The 16,059-nt window shown below is 41.8% G+C and overlaps 1 protein-coding gene across 2 annotated transcripts in view; it reads left to right on the forward strand.

Moving 5' to 3' along the window:
* The window catches only part of B4GALNT4 (beta-1,4-N-acetyl-galactosaminyltransferase 4), a 152,583-nt gene that overhangs the window by 68,158 nt on the left and 68,366 nt on the right, over positions 1-16,059 (forward strand). For both annotated transcript variants that reach the window (XM_073604684.1, XM_073604683.1), the window contains exons 8-9: positions 1,840-1,907; positions 15,536-15,614. In XM_073604684.1, the coding sequence (XP_073460785.1) occupies positions 1,840-1,907; positions 15,536-15,614 (147 nt within the window). The remainder of the gene's footprint in view (positions 1-1,839; positions 1,908-15,535; positions 15,615-16,059) is intronic.

A 16,059-nucleotide genomic window follows, 5' to 3' on the forward strand; every position in this document is an offset into this window, starting at 1 on the left:
ACTGGCCTTGATAAAGTGTATTAGCATACTTTTTTTTCCCAGACCTTCTTTTCCAGTCTGACAATCTCAAACTCTGATAAAGGTGACCTTGGCACCCCTAAACTGTGCTGGCCATTTTAATTTAATTAAGGGCCCGTTAACACTGATAGGTTTTTGAACAGTTTTTCAGTTTAGAAGAAAAATGCATGAATAATGCATCCCTTTAAATCCTATGGATCTCTGGGCAGTTGCATTTCAGTCGCGTTTTTGGCAGCTTTCACACTGCTCCATCGCAAAAATACAGACTCTTCTGCCTGTTTTAACTGAAAAATCGGTGTAAAAGGGCCCTAACATGCACCTAAAATGCAGCAAGCAGGACTGTTAAAAAGGCAACTTAAACACAACTGACCAGTGTGAAGAGTTCCATAGGACTAAGGCCTCTTTCACACGGGGCAGATCAGTCATGATCCGCCCCGTGAACATCCGCTTGCTCAGCGGGGATAGCTCCGCCGATCCCCGCTGAGCAGGAAGATGACAGGTGCATCGCTGCACACTGTGCAGCGACGGACCTGTCAGAGCGCCGCTCTCCCCTATGGGGGGATCGGATGATGACGGTCCGTAGTGTCCGTCGTCATCCGATCCGATCCGAAAACGGAGGAAAAAGTAGGTTTTTCCTCCGTTACACTTTTCGGATCGGAGCGGGTCGGATGTCAGCGGACATGTCACCGCTGACATCCGACGCTCCATAGGGATGACTGTATGTCCGTTTTTCATCCGAAAACGGATGGATGAAAAACGGACATACGGATCATCCGTGTGAAAGAGGCCTTAAAGGGATGCATTTTTCTTCAGCTTTTTTTTTTTTTTTAACTGAAAAATTAATCAGTATGAAATGGCCCTGAGGCTCCATTCACACCTGAGAGCGATCTGCAGTGATAGCTGCAGCCGCTTGTGGTTTTTTTTTTTTGGAGCGGCACCATTCATTTGTATTGGCCTCCCTCCGCTCCAAAAGAAGCTCATGTACCAAATCTTAGCACAGAGCCAGGAGCATTTGCAGTCGCGATTTTTGGCGAGATTGTATCACGATTGCGCCACTCGACAAATCACAATTTGGGGTGCCATTAAGAAATGATGGCATCGCAAACGTGTTCCGTGTTTTGCCATGATTCTGGAATGGCAGGCACAAAGGCAGCGATTCCACCCACCATCCAGAGTGCTTAGTTGTGAATTGAGCTCAACTGTACTGAATAAGAACTTGCCTTATAACAGTATCTTGGCACTCTTTTCCACACACTTTGAGATACTGATGCAAGCGATAGGTAGGCAACTATTTTATAAGCAAAGCCCCATCTTTCTCTCACTTTTACTGTCACTCTTATTTGTGATTTTGTTGATGTGCAGCCATTGGTAGAAATTAATATACGAATTTTAAGACTGCAGGCATAGAACACACAGAACAGCATTGTTCATTGCAGTTAAGATTTTGTTTGCACTACTGCAATATGATTTTAATCTGACTTTCAGTGCAATTTTTGTAGTGCTGCTTAGATGCAACTTTAATAAGGTTTGTATACTCTGTGGGGCCAAAATCAAACTGGAATTGCACCAAAGTAGTATAGGAACCTTTTCCAAACTCGTTCCATGCTAAAGTGCATTGATGTGAACAGATGACATTGAAAACAACGTGATTTCCCTTGTTATGCCATTCTGTGCGACTCAAGTAGAATCTGAAATCGTACTAGTGTGAAACAGGTCTTAATGGAGTTTTTATCATTGCTTGGAGTTTTTGTATAGCATGTTTACCAATTACTTATAAAATGGGAAAAAAAAGTTCTAAAAAGATATTTATTTACATTTCAGGTTGGTTCGGAGTGGACAGCTCCAGGGGAATTTACAAAGTTTAGTTCTCAGATGTCTAAGTCTTTCAGGTAAAGAAGAATGATAAATGTATATGTAAAATTTGTAATTTGTGCTACATTCTTAAAGGGTTGAATGTGACATTCACTAGCCATTGTTTGGTAAATCGTTGACTTCATTTTAAATTCGTTTCCGTCAAAGTTCACCTGCACAGTCGCCAAATTGAGTAACACTTACCAACTGTTCTCTGGGGTTTGGTGGAGCCTGCTGTTGTCATCTTGTTTATTACCTGGATAATGTGACATTCACTGCACTCATGCCATTGTGATCTGTATTTCTAAATGTGTTCTAAAGGTCTGCAGAATATTGGTCATTTGGCAATGATAGAAATGTGCCTCCAATATCCGATCATTTTTATAACACTTTTTAAGGAGGAGATGAAAGGGAAGAAAAGTCTCTTGGTTGTTAACAGCTTATTTTGGTTTCAGCTGAAACTCTCTTATTTTTTTTTTTTTTTCATTAAGTGTATGGTACCCCATTTCTTTTCTGATGTGTGTCTGTTTTACCATGTACTTGTATAAAAAAAAAAGTATCATGTTTTCTTTTCATTGCTTCCTTTGTGTGAAGCCACACACACAGCGTTTTGCTTTTAGGCCAAAAAGTTCAATTTGGCCAGAGCACCTTCTTCCACATGTTTGCTGTGTCCCCCACATGGCTTCTCTGCTAACAAGGACTTCTTATGGCTTTTTTTCAACAATTACTTTCTTCTTGCCACTTTTCCATAAAGCCCAGATTTGTGGAGTGCACGACTAATAGTTGTCCTGTGGACAGATTCTTCTCCGCCCTGAGCTGTGGATCTCTGCAGCTCCTCCAGAGTTACCATGGGCCTCTTGGCTGCTTCTCTGATTAATGCCCGGCCTGTCAGTTTAGGTGGACGGCCATGTCTTGGTAGGTTTGCAGTTGTGCCATACTCTTTCTATTTTCTGATGAAGGATTGAACAGTACTCTGTGAGATGTTCAACGCTTGGGATATTTTTTTATAACCTAACCCTGCTTTAAACTAAACTTCTCCACAACTTTATCCCTTACCTGTCTGGTGTGTTCCTTGACCTTCATGATGCTGTTTGTTCACTAAGGTTCTCTAACAAACCTCCGAGGGCTGCACAGAACAGCTGTTTTTTTTACTGAGATTAAATTACACACAGGTGGACTCTATTTACTAATTAAGTGACTTCTGAAGGCGATTGGTTCCACTAGATTTTATTTAGGGGTATCAGAGTAAAGGGGGCTGAATACAAATGCACGCCACACTTTTCAGATATTTATCTGTAAAAAATTTTGAAAACCATTTATCATTTTTCTTCCACTTTACTATTATGTGCCACTTTGTGTTGGTCTATCACAGAAAATGCCAATAAAATACATTTACGTTTTTGGTTGTAACATGACAAAATGTGAAAAATTTTAAGGGGTATGAATACTTTTTCAAGGCACTGTATATAGTATCTCACAAAAGTGAGTACACCCCTCACATGTACACCCCACATATTGCTGTGTTTTGAGTTGTTTTGAGGGGACAGCAAATTTACACTGTTATACAAGCTGTACACTCACTACTTTACATTGTAGCAAAGTGTAATTTCTTCAGTGTTGTCACATGAAAAGATATAATAAAAGATTGACAAAAATGTGAGGGGTGTACTCACTTTTGTGAGATAGTGTGTGTGTATATATACGTATGTGTGTGTTTGTAAAGCATCTTGTATTTCTGAAATGTTACTCATGACTGCATATGTTATGATGCAGCATGTAATGACCTGTCAGCAGAGGATAGATAACCACAGTGATTGCATTGCTTTACCAGCACTTTCTTAATTTTGATCTGCTATTGACTGAAAAGCCTAATTCAAATTGCTGTACAAGAGCACTAGGATGGTGAAAAAAAAAAAGAATGTGTCTATATGAGAATGACTAAATAATAATAGGTGAGCTGCACTTCACTATTAAAGGAGAAAATCATTTATACTGCACAATACATACTGACACTGCAGCTATCCCACTCCAGTTCTAAAACTGGCCATAGATGGGTTGTTTTTTTGTCTTGATCAGCCAAGCAGTTGATCAAGTGAATTTCCCAATATTCTCTTTGCTGGGAACGACCATAGATTGATCGAAATTTGCTTGCTTCCTGCTGATCCAGCCAAATTTTGATCCATCCATGGCCAGCTTAAAGTGTTGCTAAACCTGCAACAGTAAAATCAGTCTTTATATGAAGTAGAGCATGCTTGTTATACTCACTGTGGAACCTAAGGAGTTAATCCTCTGGATTGTGTGAAAAGGCTGTCTTCTCTGATCCTCCCCTTCATCCACAGTCCCCCGTCCATCTCCTGATAGTACAGAGCCTTGGGGGGCACTCTACACATGTTCAGTTTGGTGTGTATTGCTAGAGTTTTTTTTTTTCTTTGGATGGGGGGGGGGCGTCATGTGATCAGCACAGGGCCAATCAGCACTGTCCAGACAGAGGGTCAGGTGTCATGTAGCCTCATAGGACAGTCAGAGTAGAATGAAAACTCCTGCTACCAGCTTTAACCAGTGCTCAGCTGGACACTGATCGAAGTCACAAGACTGCTATATACTGCTGATGAGAAAGGGTATTTAGCAGTTTATAGTCACTAAAATAATTGCATGTTCATGTTCTGTGTACTGTGGGATACCAAATATAGTGAATGCAGGGTCCTGGGTTTAGTAACGCTTTAAGACCGTTGTTCATTCAGCTCTTGGTCTCCTAGTATGGAGAACAGTGACTGTCAGTCATTACTCTCCACTCTTGATTCTCCAGTCAGCAATAGCCCACTACCAGCTGAATCTGAGTCACAGGAAAACAAAAGTAAATATACTTCTGTGACCCAAAAAGACAAGTATGGCCAAAAAACTGGGTTTATAGGTTTCACCCCTTGCTCCTCAGTTTGCACAGTTATCTGATACCATTTCAGTCCATGTTGGCAGGAAAGGATGTAAATGATGGGCATACCATGCTCCACTGTTGAAGATTGAAAACCTCTTTCTTGTGTCAGAATTTTTTTTTTTTTTTTTTTTGATTGGAAATCTGAAAAACACCCAATAACTTTCACAAAACTTTTTTGCCTCAAACTGAAGCCAATTCATCTCTAATACCTCCCAAAAAAGGGGGTATGTCAGCCCCATTTTCAGAAAATAAAGTAAAAATGATTAAAAAATACACCCATAATACTAGTTGTAAAAACACATGTAAATATATTTTATTGTCCTAAAGCTGCACTGTAATGTGTGTGGGAACATTAGGTGTTCCCACACACATTACAGGTAAAATCATTTTTAAAGTCTTTAGTTTAAGCCTAGGTTCACACTTGTGCGAACACAGACATTGCATGTGATTCGCACCTGCACTGCAGTGCCGATCACATGCGATGACTGTGGCTGAAATCTCATTGGATTCGCAGGAAAATAGTGCAGTGTGAACTGCCTGCGGGAGAGATGCGATGCAGGAACCGGCGCTAATATCACGCTGATTGCCGTATCGCATATGTGTGAACCTAGGCTAAATCTCAACTGACGAGGCAGAAAATGTTTAAATGCATCTTGTTTTTACAGTTTGGATATTTTCACTGTTTTGCAAGGATATAAGTCAGCTTTTTATTGCGGTGTCCATGATGCCCATTTTATTTCAGTTTGTATCTAATGAAACTGCTGTCACCCTGACAGGAAGAGAGGGTAAATCTCCATCAGAGATGCAAATAGCAGTTAGGCTTCATGTACAATGCTGCTGGTAAACAGACGTTTAGGAGCAGTTGGATGTTTTTTTCAGCTGCCCCTGAACTCTCCTCTGTTATCTTACGAGCACATGTACACAGGGTTGTTTATAGTCGTTTCTAGGCAGTTGAGTTTAGAAGCATTTCTTGGAAAACAAAAAAATGCGTTCAGGACAGATGTTCAGAGACATTTGAAACGCCAAATACCTGTAACCGCTTGTAAATGAGGTACCTCGCGTTTAGCCGCGTTTCAATTAAAGGTGTTTTTCATGGAGATAAATTTTTGACTATTTGAGAAAAAACAAACAAACAAAAAAGCTTCTAAACGCGTCAAAATGGACATTTTTAACCACTTCAGATCCGGGCCATTGCCAAATGATGGCAACAGCGCAGATCTACATTGCCGGGACGACGTCTATTGACGTTGTCCCGTGCACGAGCGGCCTGCGCGCCCCCTGCAGGGGGCGCGCGGCGCGCTCGGTGATCAGTGAGTCTGTGAGACTTGCCTGATCACAGATCAGAGTAAGGGGTCAGTCCTGACCCCTTACCACATGATCAGCTGTCAGCCAATGACAGCTGATCATGTGACATCAACAGAGCCGGTAATCGGCTATTTTTCCTCCTCGTGCTGACAGTGTGAGGAGGAAAAAAAAAACAGATCACCGGTGGCCGTGATCGGGACATCAGTCCTGATCACGGCGATCATCTGCCCCTGCCAGTGACACAGCAATAGGCAGCAGTGCTGCCTACCAGTGCCCGCCAGTGTCACCCATCAGTGCCCACAGTGCCATCAATCAGTGTCACCCATCAGTGCCCACAGTGCCATCAATCAGTGCCACCCATCAGTGCCCACAGTGCCACCCATCAGCGTCCACATCAGTGCAACAGCAGTGCTGCACATCAGTGCCCATCAGTGTCACCTACCAGTGCCCATCAGTGCCCCCCATCAGTGGTACCTATCTGTGCCACCCATCAGCGGCCATCAGTGCCGCCATAACTGTGCCTATCAGTGCCGCCTTATCTGTGCATATCCGTGCCCATCAGTGCAGCCTATCAGTGCCCACCAGTGCTGCCTCATCAGCGCATATCAATGAAGGAGAAAAATTACCTGTTTGCAAAATTTTATAACAAACTATTAAACATGATTTTTTTTTTTCCAAAAATTTCCATCTTTTTTTGTTTAGCAAAAAATAAAAACCCCAGCTATGATTAAATACCACCAAAAGAAAGCTCTATTTGTGGGAAAAAAATGATAAAATTTTCATTTGGGTACAGTGTTGCATGACCGCGCAATTCTCATTCAAAGTGCGTCAGCGCTGAAAATCGGTCTGAGCAGGAGGGGGGTTTAAGTGCCCAGTAAGCAAGTGATTAAACGTCGGTTACTATCTGTCAAGTTAAGTCATTCAGGAGACGTTTCAAAACGGCCCGTGTACATTAAGCCTAAAAATCCAGTGGGAGTTCTGAGTCTTTCCTAATGTTAATGTATCCAAAGCAAAAATGGACATACAATTTCAGTAGAAAACAGACACAGACAGGGGTCACAAATACACACAACATTTCAGATCCTTTACTAATAGAGTTAGTGATGGGAAAGACGTTTCTGATTAATGATCTTTTCACCACAATTCTAAAGAGCAACAAGAGTCATTTACCTGGCACTAATTATCAATAAAAGAAAATATTTAAAAATTGAGCTTCATCTTTGATTTAAAGCATACAATTTGACCCTATATAGATCATTGCCCAACCTTTTTTCTAGTTTGTTAATAAAGTATTAAAACCAAAAATGTAATGTAATATATGCATTGGTTTTCTTTTTTTATGCTTTTTTCCCCTTGGTTTTCACCTGGTGATATGGCCAGTGACACACCTCTTGTATTAGAGTGCCTCCACTTTGGATGAAGGAGCAATAGAGATAGGTTTGGATTGTAATCACCCCTGTGAGTGTTTAAATGGTTTGTCTTGAAAAACAGACGTACTAGCTGGATCACCAGGTGAAAACAAACAAAAGAGAGCTTAAAATAAAAAAAATGCCATAACATCTAAGAATTGGTAAGCTGCAATATAAAGTTTTCTTTGGGTTTAAAGGACCCTGGTGGGTTTTACTTCCTCTTTATTTCCCTGCAAAGGTAAAGCATAATGGGCTACTATGTGTCGCTTACCTAAAACCGAAGCCTGCGATGTCACCACTGTCCCCACTAGCAGCGAGCGTCCATCTTCACCCCTCTTCCTTCTGGGGCTGCGAACTCCAGCTCTGGCTGGAGATGCGTGATGTCACTCCCGCACATGTGTGCGAAAGCCGCCAGTCACGTCATGACCCCTATTAGAAACGGCACGATCTGCCCTTTCTATAGTTTGCATGCGCCGTAGTCATCGACGCACAGCTTTTTTGTAAATATCTCCTAAACCGTAGAGGTTTAGGAGATATTTCCAGCACCTACAGGTAAGCCTTAATATAGGCTTACCTGTAGGTAAAAGTGGTTGTGCAGGGTGTACAAAAACTTTAATATGACCACTAGAATTCTAGTCTACAAATGCAGCTCCAGTCTGCTAGTCTTTAGGCATCTTCTTCACTTTCCCTGTCAAACAGATGATGCTGCTTCTCTTCTCTTATCTGTTCCTCTAGCTGCAGGATACGCTGTGCCAAGGCAGTGTTCTCATTCATAATGTCATTAATGTGCATGGCATGCTGGGTAAGCGAGCAGTCCATGTTATTGAGAAGTATTTCTGCTTCTTGAAGGCATGGGGAAAAGCCTTCTAGTTTCTTTTCAAGGGCTGTCAATGCTTCTCCCAGAGCAAAGAGACGATCCTCTAGAGGGTGCCAGCGTTCCCTTACACCTTCAGGGGTTATTGAATCTACATTCACGTGGTCTGCATAAAGTGTAACGAGGTTCTCTGAATCTGTACTTATTGTCTCCCCTTCAAGTGATTCCATTGACACCATCCCTATGCTCTCTTTAAAAGGGTTTATATCTATTGTGCCTGCTGACACCATAGGGATTACGCTGATGCCAACTGTTCCAAGTGTCAATGAAGCAATGTTTACTGCACCCAGTTGTAGGCATTTGACAGGAACAGATCCCATGTGCCAATCAGCACCTGCCATGGCTAAATTCATTGAGCGTAAAGATGAAGAACCTGTACCAGTTGCACCAAGGATAAGATTGCTGTTGCTTACTAAGGACAAGTGCAGCGATTCCATCGGCGCCAATCTGATATCTGCAGTTCCCACATCAAATGTTTCCATATAACCTATTCCTGGAGATAAGGAATCACATGAAACCAAATTTATTTCATCGGTTCGCAGCTCTGGCTCCATCAGCTGTCGTTGCATTATCCATGAGTCACTTTGTAAAGAGTTAGTGTCATATGTGCTTACATTTAGAGAACCAGCACATAATGTGGATGAATCACTGAAATCTCCTGTCATGCTGGTTCCTGTATCCCATTGCTCGGTGCTATTTTCTGTCCAGTTTATATGTTCCCAGCATTCACCATCCAGCTGTAATTCATTTGATTCAGTGCTCCTACCTGCAGCATTGTCCTCTTGGGGATCCCTCTGTTCCATTGCAAGAGACAAAACCTCTTCAGCTGTCACTTTTTCATCAGTTTTTTCTGGCTGCAAAGACTTGTCCTCCTCTGTTAAAGCATTCCTTGATTTTAGAGCAAAACTTGTAATACTCAATAATGCAGTATCATCAGTTCTAGTTACATGGCTGTGTTCAAAAATGTCACTTGCTTCCTTCCAGTCAATTGTGACAGCTGAATCTGCATTCTTAGCACTCACATCATTCTTTATGGGGCCAGAAATGACCGGATCCATTTCTCTGTCCTCTTCCTCATCTCCCGTGTCTACAGAATTTTTGTGAAAGTATAAATCCTCCATCTCTGCATGAGGAGTTGCGATCAGAGCATCTAATTCCATGATTAATGAGCCTTTGTGGCAGTCTCTAAGCAGAATGTACCCATAGCCCAGCAGGAAAGGCAATGGCTTTATCTCGCCTGGCCCCCCTCCCTGCTCTTATTACTATTTTTCTGTTTCTGCTGCTCTCCATTTTCCTTGCCCTTGCCTAGGTATTATTTACAATCATAAAATCCTCTTAACCCGATTATGTGAGTCATACGGATGCTGATAGAGGATATGCAAGAGGTCTTCAAACGCACTGACTTTTATCTGGCTTTCAGTGTGTACTTTCCTACTTTGTAATGATTTCAGTACATGCTCACCTTTATTATGTGACCTTGTAGATGGGTTATAGAGAAGAGCAGGGCAACAAATAGTCTATGATTTTGTCTACTGGACTGGAGTTACCTGTGTGTGCTAAATTGCAAATCTAAACCAGAACTTTTCTTTATCAGCAAAAAAATGTTCCAACTGTTCTGTCTGTACAGTATCTATATCCTTCCTTGTTTTTTTGCAGCTTCATTGGAAGTGGGTGCTGGAAGAGTGCTTACTGTGAGAATGAGAGGAGTGAGAAAGGACTGTGGCACCACAAGCCTGCTGTGAAAGCTAACTGGAGTGTCAAACAAGTGTCAAACTTAACTAACTCTAACCTACTCCCACCCATATTCTAAGCCTAGTCTGTCTAGCCCTGTAAAGAAAAGATAGCTATACTTGCCTAGTTTGCAGCCAGCCTGGTCCCAGTCTAAACTGTCAGTGGCATCTTCAGTGTATAGGAGAGGCAGCTGACAACAGAAGCCCTATAGCAAGGGTCCTTTCACATGGGTGTTAGTTCGGCGGACTCCGCTTTTCTCAGTGGGGGATCGCTCTGCTGATCCCCGCTGGACAGGCGGATGACTGGTCCGTCTTCCCTCACCGTGCAGAGCGGAGACAGAAAGAGTCCTGCTCTCCCCATGGGGAAATAGGGTGAAAACGGACCGCCTGTCCGTTTTCACCTGATCTTATACGATCCGATCCTCCAGACGGATGGAAAATAGGGCCACCATCCGTCTTTATTTGGCAGACAGGATCGGATCAGATAGCGGCAGGTGTCAGCGGACATGTCACTGCTGACATCTGCCGTTCCATAGAGGTGAATGGAGGGTTCGATCAGAACCGCCTGAAAAACTGACAGGCGGACCTGATTGGACCGCCCATGTGAAAGGACCCTTAGTCTATGTGTGACTTCACTTCCCAGGCATTTCCAAGCCGCTGTTGGCTTTCTCCTGCACAAAGAGTGCGCCTCTGGAGATCGGACCGGAGCGGCTTGAAAATAGGTAAGTGTAGCGAATGTGGATGGGAGTAAATTTAGAGTTAGTTTTTGCCTTTTACTTCCACCTTAGGTCATACTCCATCCCCCCCCACCCCCTTTTTGATAATCTCCTGCCACCTCTGTAGCTACTTCCGGCCCACATGCATCTACTCCAGTGATGGCCACATAGTATATCTATGGGTGGGTATCCTGATGAAGGATGAAGTGTAGAAATGGCGCTATTCTACTCTTAATATAATATAATGAAAAATAAGTGCCTAACAACAATTTAACTGTCCCTGTGGCTTAACGTGTTCTGTACAGAAATAGAGATGTCACAAAACAAAATATAGGAATAAAACAGAATTTGAAAAAGGTGAACCTTGAAAACCGGTGTTACACCCTCTGCCTTATTGGGTCAGGCAACTAGGCTAAAAAAATGATGTAGTGATGTTACTCTTCCTGGAGAATATGGTGAACTTCGGATTTCAAACCAACTTGGAATTAGAAAATTTGGTGTAAAATGTGTTACACCCCCTGCCTTTCAAAAAAACAGGTGAAATGTGTGCAAATGGTGCAATTTAATATTCTTAGTATTATAAAATATGTGTAATAAACTAATTAAATTAATACCAAAAAAACCACAAAATGAATAGGTGTTACACTCTCTGGTGGGTGTCAGAGAGGTAAAACTATGAAAAACTACAATCATGCAGCAAAAAGTGGACTGGGAGTGTTACACCCTCTGGGATTAGAGGATGTTTAGAGAAAAACTTTTTGCAAGCAAAATAATAAGTGTGTTTGATCCTCTGCATCAGAATTCAAAACATATAACCACAAATATAAATAGTGAATATTCCATAATAAACAATTGAATATTGAATACAAAAGATTGTGAAAAAATAGTCCAACTATTTTAGAAGATATACAGTTTCATTGATTAAAGTGACTTTGTGCTTCAGACTGTGTTCAGTGACTGTTCAAATTTTGTGCTGATTATTTTCTCTCAATTGACAATAGTGCCAAGTGACTTTTCCGTGCTGGTAATACCTTGCACTCCCCAGATAGCATTACCCTCCAGGGGTATTAGACCTTCACAGTTTTAGCCACTGTGTGGCTCTCTGGGGCATTCTGGATGGTCTGCACATCAAAAGCTGGCTTTCCCCCAAGTTGTCACATGCAGGAGAGAGGAATGCCCATAGCGTGATATTGTTTTTAAAAAAGCTTTATTTATAATAAAAGTATGTCGATGTATACCCACAATGAGTCAGAATTATACATGCAGCAGTGAGAGAGTAAAAATGGAGCCGGCGCTGTATACAAACAATCGCCGCTCTGACCGGAAGTGATGCAAAGACGTACGGTACCGTCCTGCGCGTTTCGTCATCAAGACGTCATCTGGAGCACTTTTTTTTTTATAATTCTCATATATATATATATATATATATATATATATATATACATATACATATATATATATATATATATATATATATATATATATATATATATATATATATATATATATATATATACATACATTTCTTTATATATTTCCTACTACAGTTTTTCAACACTTTTTTTTTTTTTTAATTTTATTTTTTGATTACTGTGGCATCCATTTACTGGACCTCAATACTAGGGCCACTTTCTTTTTTACTTGATAGATACCGTAGCGCAGGGTCACCTACTATTTCTCACTCATTGGGGTTTCCTGATGTGGTGAGATGACCAGTTGTAGCCTCCACAATAATCCTGTGAAATAGGCTGACAACACAGGAGCACAATGGGGAGATTGAGGGAAGAGCGTTGTTGCCCTATAACAGGAAATACATGAACAAGGGCTTCCATACCAGGATCACCAAATATTGTAGTAAATGCTGTACTTTTAAACATTGTGAAAATTACTTTTAAAATGACAATAATGTGGGATAAAGCTTATGAGACTTTACTGATTGGGTTTACATATACTTTCAGCTGTTTAAATCTATGCCCCTGCCTCAAATTGACTTTGTTGTGCTACACATCTTGTAAATGTCAGGTTGAACTGGATGGACTGTTGTCTTTATTCGACCTTACCAACTATGTAAATATATAAATGGATTGAAGTTTCTTTCCCAGTCCTTATCCATTAGTCATTCCATAACAAGATTCCAAAACTGTTAAAGGAGAAGTATCACCAATGCTTTTTTGACCCTACTTCTCCTATGGATCACCGGAGTGCACTTCGTTCTGCACTTCTGTGACCCGTTTTCAGCCAACAGCAAGCTAAAGTCCGCAGACGTCACTCAGTCACAGATTACAATCATTATTCACCCAGATGCCTGGAGCAGCAGCTGGATCAGCCTCTCAGCGATCCACTGGGAGACTCAGCCAGCCCCTCCAAATCCCGGTGCTCCAGTGAGTGCTGGAGGGACAGATATGTGTATATGTGTATATGTATATATATATATATATATATATATATATATAATGTATATGTATTCACTTGCCGCCCGCCGTATATCAAAATGAGAGCTGCAAAGTAGTTTAATTATCCTGATCGGACGCAGCGCATTGATTATCAGTACAGCCCCATCAAAAGGTGCCCATCAGCTGCCAAGCAATGCCCATCACCTGCCAGCCTATCCCCCTCTGTAAAGCCTGTCAGTGCCCAAAAAAGTGCTAGTCAGTACCCCATCAGTGATGCCTGTCAGTGCCCCATCAAAGTGCCAATCGGTGCCACACAGTAAAGCCTGTCACTAGCTCCTCATCAGTGCTGCCTATCCAGTGCCACCTATCAGTGCCCATCAGTTCCGCCTATCAGAGCCGTCAGTGCTGCCTATCAGTGTCAATCAGGTTTTTTCCCCAAAATTGTCGCTCCTTTTTTTCGTTTATAGCGCAAAAATTAAAAACCACAGAGGTGATCAAATACCACCAAAAAAAAAGCTCTATTTGTGGGAAGAAAATGATAAAAATTTAGGCCCCTTTCATACTGGGGCGGGAGGTGCGTCAGCGGTAAAGCGCCGCTATTAGTGGCGATATTCGCCACTACTCATTTTAGCGGCGGTATTTGGCCGCTAGCGGGGGGGGGGTTTACCCCCGCTAGAGGCCGAGAAAGAATTAAAACCACCTCATTGCACCTGAAAACCACCCGAGTGTGAAAAGGCTCTTAGTGTGGGTACAGTGTTGCATGACCATGCAATTGTCATTCAAAGTGTGACAGCGCTGAAAGCTAAAAATTGTCCTGAGCAGGAAGGGGGGAAAGTGCCTGGTATAGAAGAGAGTGTGTGTGTGTGTATATGTATGTGTGTGTGTGTGTGTGTGTGTGTGTGTATATAATTTTTTTTGTAAACTCCATACCTCTTTTTACTGCACCTTGGTATTTTTTCTTTTCTATGCAAAAATTTGTATCTTTTTCTTAATTTTATAATATTTTCATTACTTTAAATACTTTTATATATTTTGCACAGGCTTTTGCTTACATTTTACTGTTATGTTATACTGTATGTTTATTGGTGCATTTACTGTAGATGTGAACAAGTATACATGTATTTATTGCTGCTGTAAAATGTTGTATCGCATACAATTAAAATAACCTAATCTATTTTTGTGACACTTGAATGGCACAACAAAGACCCAATAGAACAGCCTTTCTCAACCTTTTTACCCCAGGGGAACCCTTAAAATAATTTTCAGGTCTCGGGGAACCCCTGATAAAACCCATTCATTGGGGCTGAGTGGGAACAGTGCCCCTTACTTTGGTGGTCAGTGAGAAGAATGGCCTTTTTTACAGTGGTGGTAAAAATGGCCCTCTTACAGAGAGCTATAAAGATCAATGGTGTCATACCACTGGCTCCTCCAAGTGGCAATGGCTCTGAAGTATGTAGGCACCATCAAACAGGAGGTAAATCAGCCACAGCTCAAGGAACCCCTAGCCACCTCTGGAGGAACCCTAGGGTTCCACGGAACCGTGGTTGAGAATGGCTGCAATAGAAGAATAAAAATGCTTCAATGTATTACTTCGAGCACAGCCAGCTTAAAGTGGAACTTCAGTCATTTTTCATCTTTCCATTTATTTAATCTTCTGCCCCTGTTTTAACTTTGGATAGTAAAAAAAAAAATTCTGCCAGTAAATACCTTATACAGCCCACTTCCTGTTCCTTGTCTGGTAAAAAATCCTAGGCTTATGACATCATACACAGCTCTCTCTCTCTCACTCTCCTGAGAGTTTGCCAGGAAGGGAGAGGGGATGAGTCATAAGAAGGCCAATGAGAGCTGCAGATCTGGAGATGTGCCTCTAGGAATCTAGGAAGTGAACAGACAGCAGCTTCAGCTGCACACAATTAAAATGGATGCAGCCGGACTCAGCGGAGGGAGATTTCTGCAGCATATTTGGCAAGCACAGAATCAAAATATATATAAAATATGCAAAGTGGTCGGAGGGAAGCTTTAGAATGGCAAAGATGTTTTTATTACAAATTATGTGAGTAGACTGCATTTCCTCTTTAAGAAAAACTAATGGAAGAGAACAACTCATTTATGTATTTGGAAGCCCTGATGTTGTTGATGCGACATTATGAATTGCTCCTTCACAGTAGACATGGTTGAGCAACACATCTTGTAAATGTCATGTAACCGCTGTGTGTAAAGTTCATACAATACTTCTACAAAAAGAGTGATCAATTTTATGAGCTGTTCTGTATTCATGTTGTGAATGCTGCTTATTTTCTGTCTTAGATTAATGAGCTCCAGACGCTATTACTTTGAGCTACTTCACAAGCAGGACGACCATGGCTCGGACCACGTGGAAGTAGCAGTAAGTACAATGATCAATGCATTAAACAGGCAAAAAGAGAAATCTTTGAGGTTCAGGGGAATTTTAAAGATCACTCAGATCGATATCCTTTGCTCTAAAGCAGTGGTTCTCAACCTTCTAGTGCCGTGACCCTTGATAAAATTTCCCAAGTTGTGGGGACCCCTAACAGTAAAATTATTTTCGTAGTGTGGGTTGTCAGCACCAAAGGCAAGACAAGTAATTTGCGCCCCTAACCCACAGAGACAGTTATCGCTCCCTCAGTCCTTTTAGTGACAACTATAATCACAGGTAGTGTTACTCACTGTGTCTCCGGCTTCACTGTGTCTCCGACTTTGTGGTGTCTCGTAGCAGTGACACCTATGCCGAAATTAGGAGATAGGGTCTCCTCCAGCCCCTCCCACTTCACATTCCTCACCAGTCAGCTGACCTCTGGTCTCTGCCCCCC

Source organism: Aquarana catesbeiana, linkage group LG11 (assembly GCF_042186555.1).
Source record: "Aquarana catesbeiana isolate 2022-GZ linkage group LG11, ASM4218655v1, whole genome shotgun sequence".
NCBI lineage: Eukaryota > Metazoa > Chordata > Amphibia > Anura > Ranidae > Aquarana > Aquarana catesbeiana.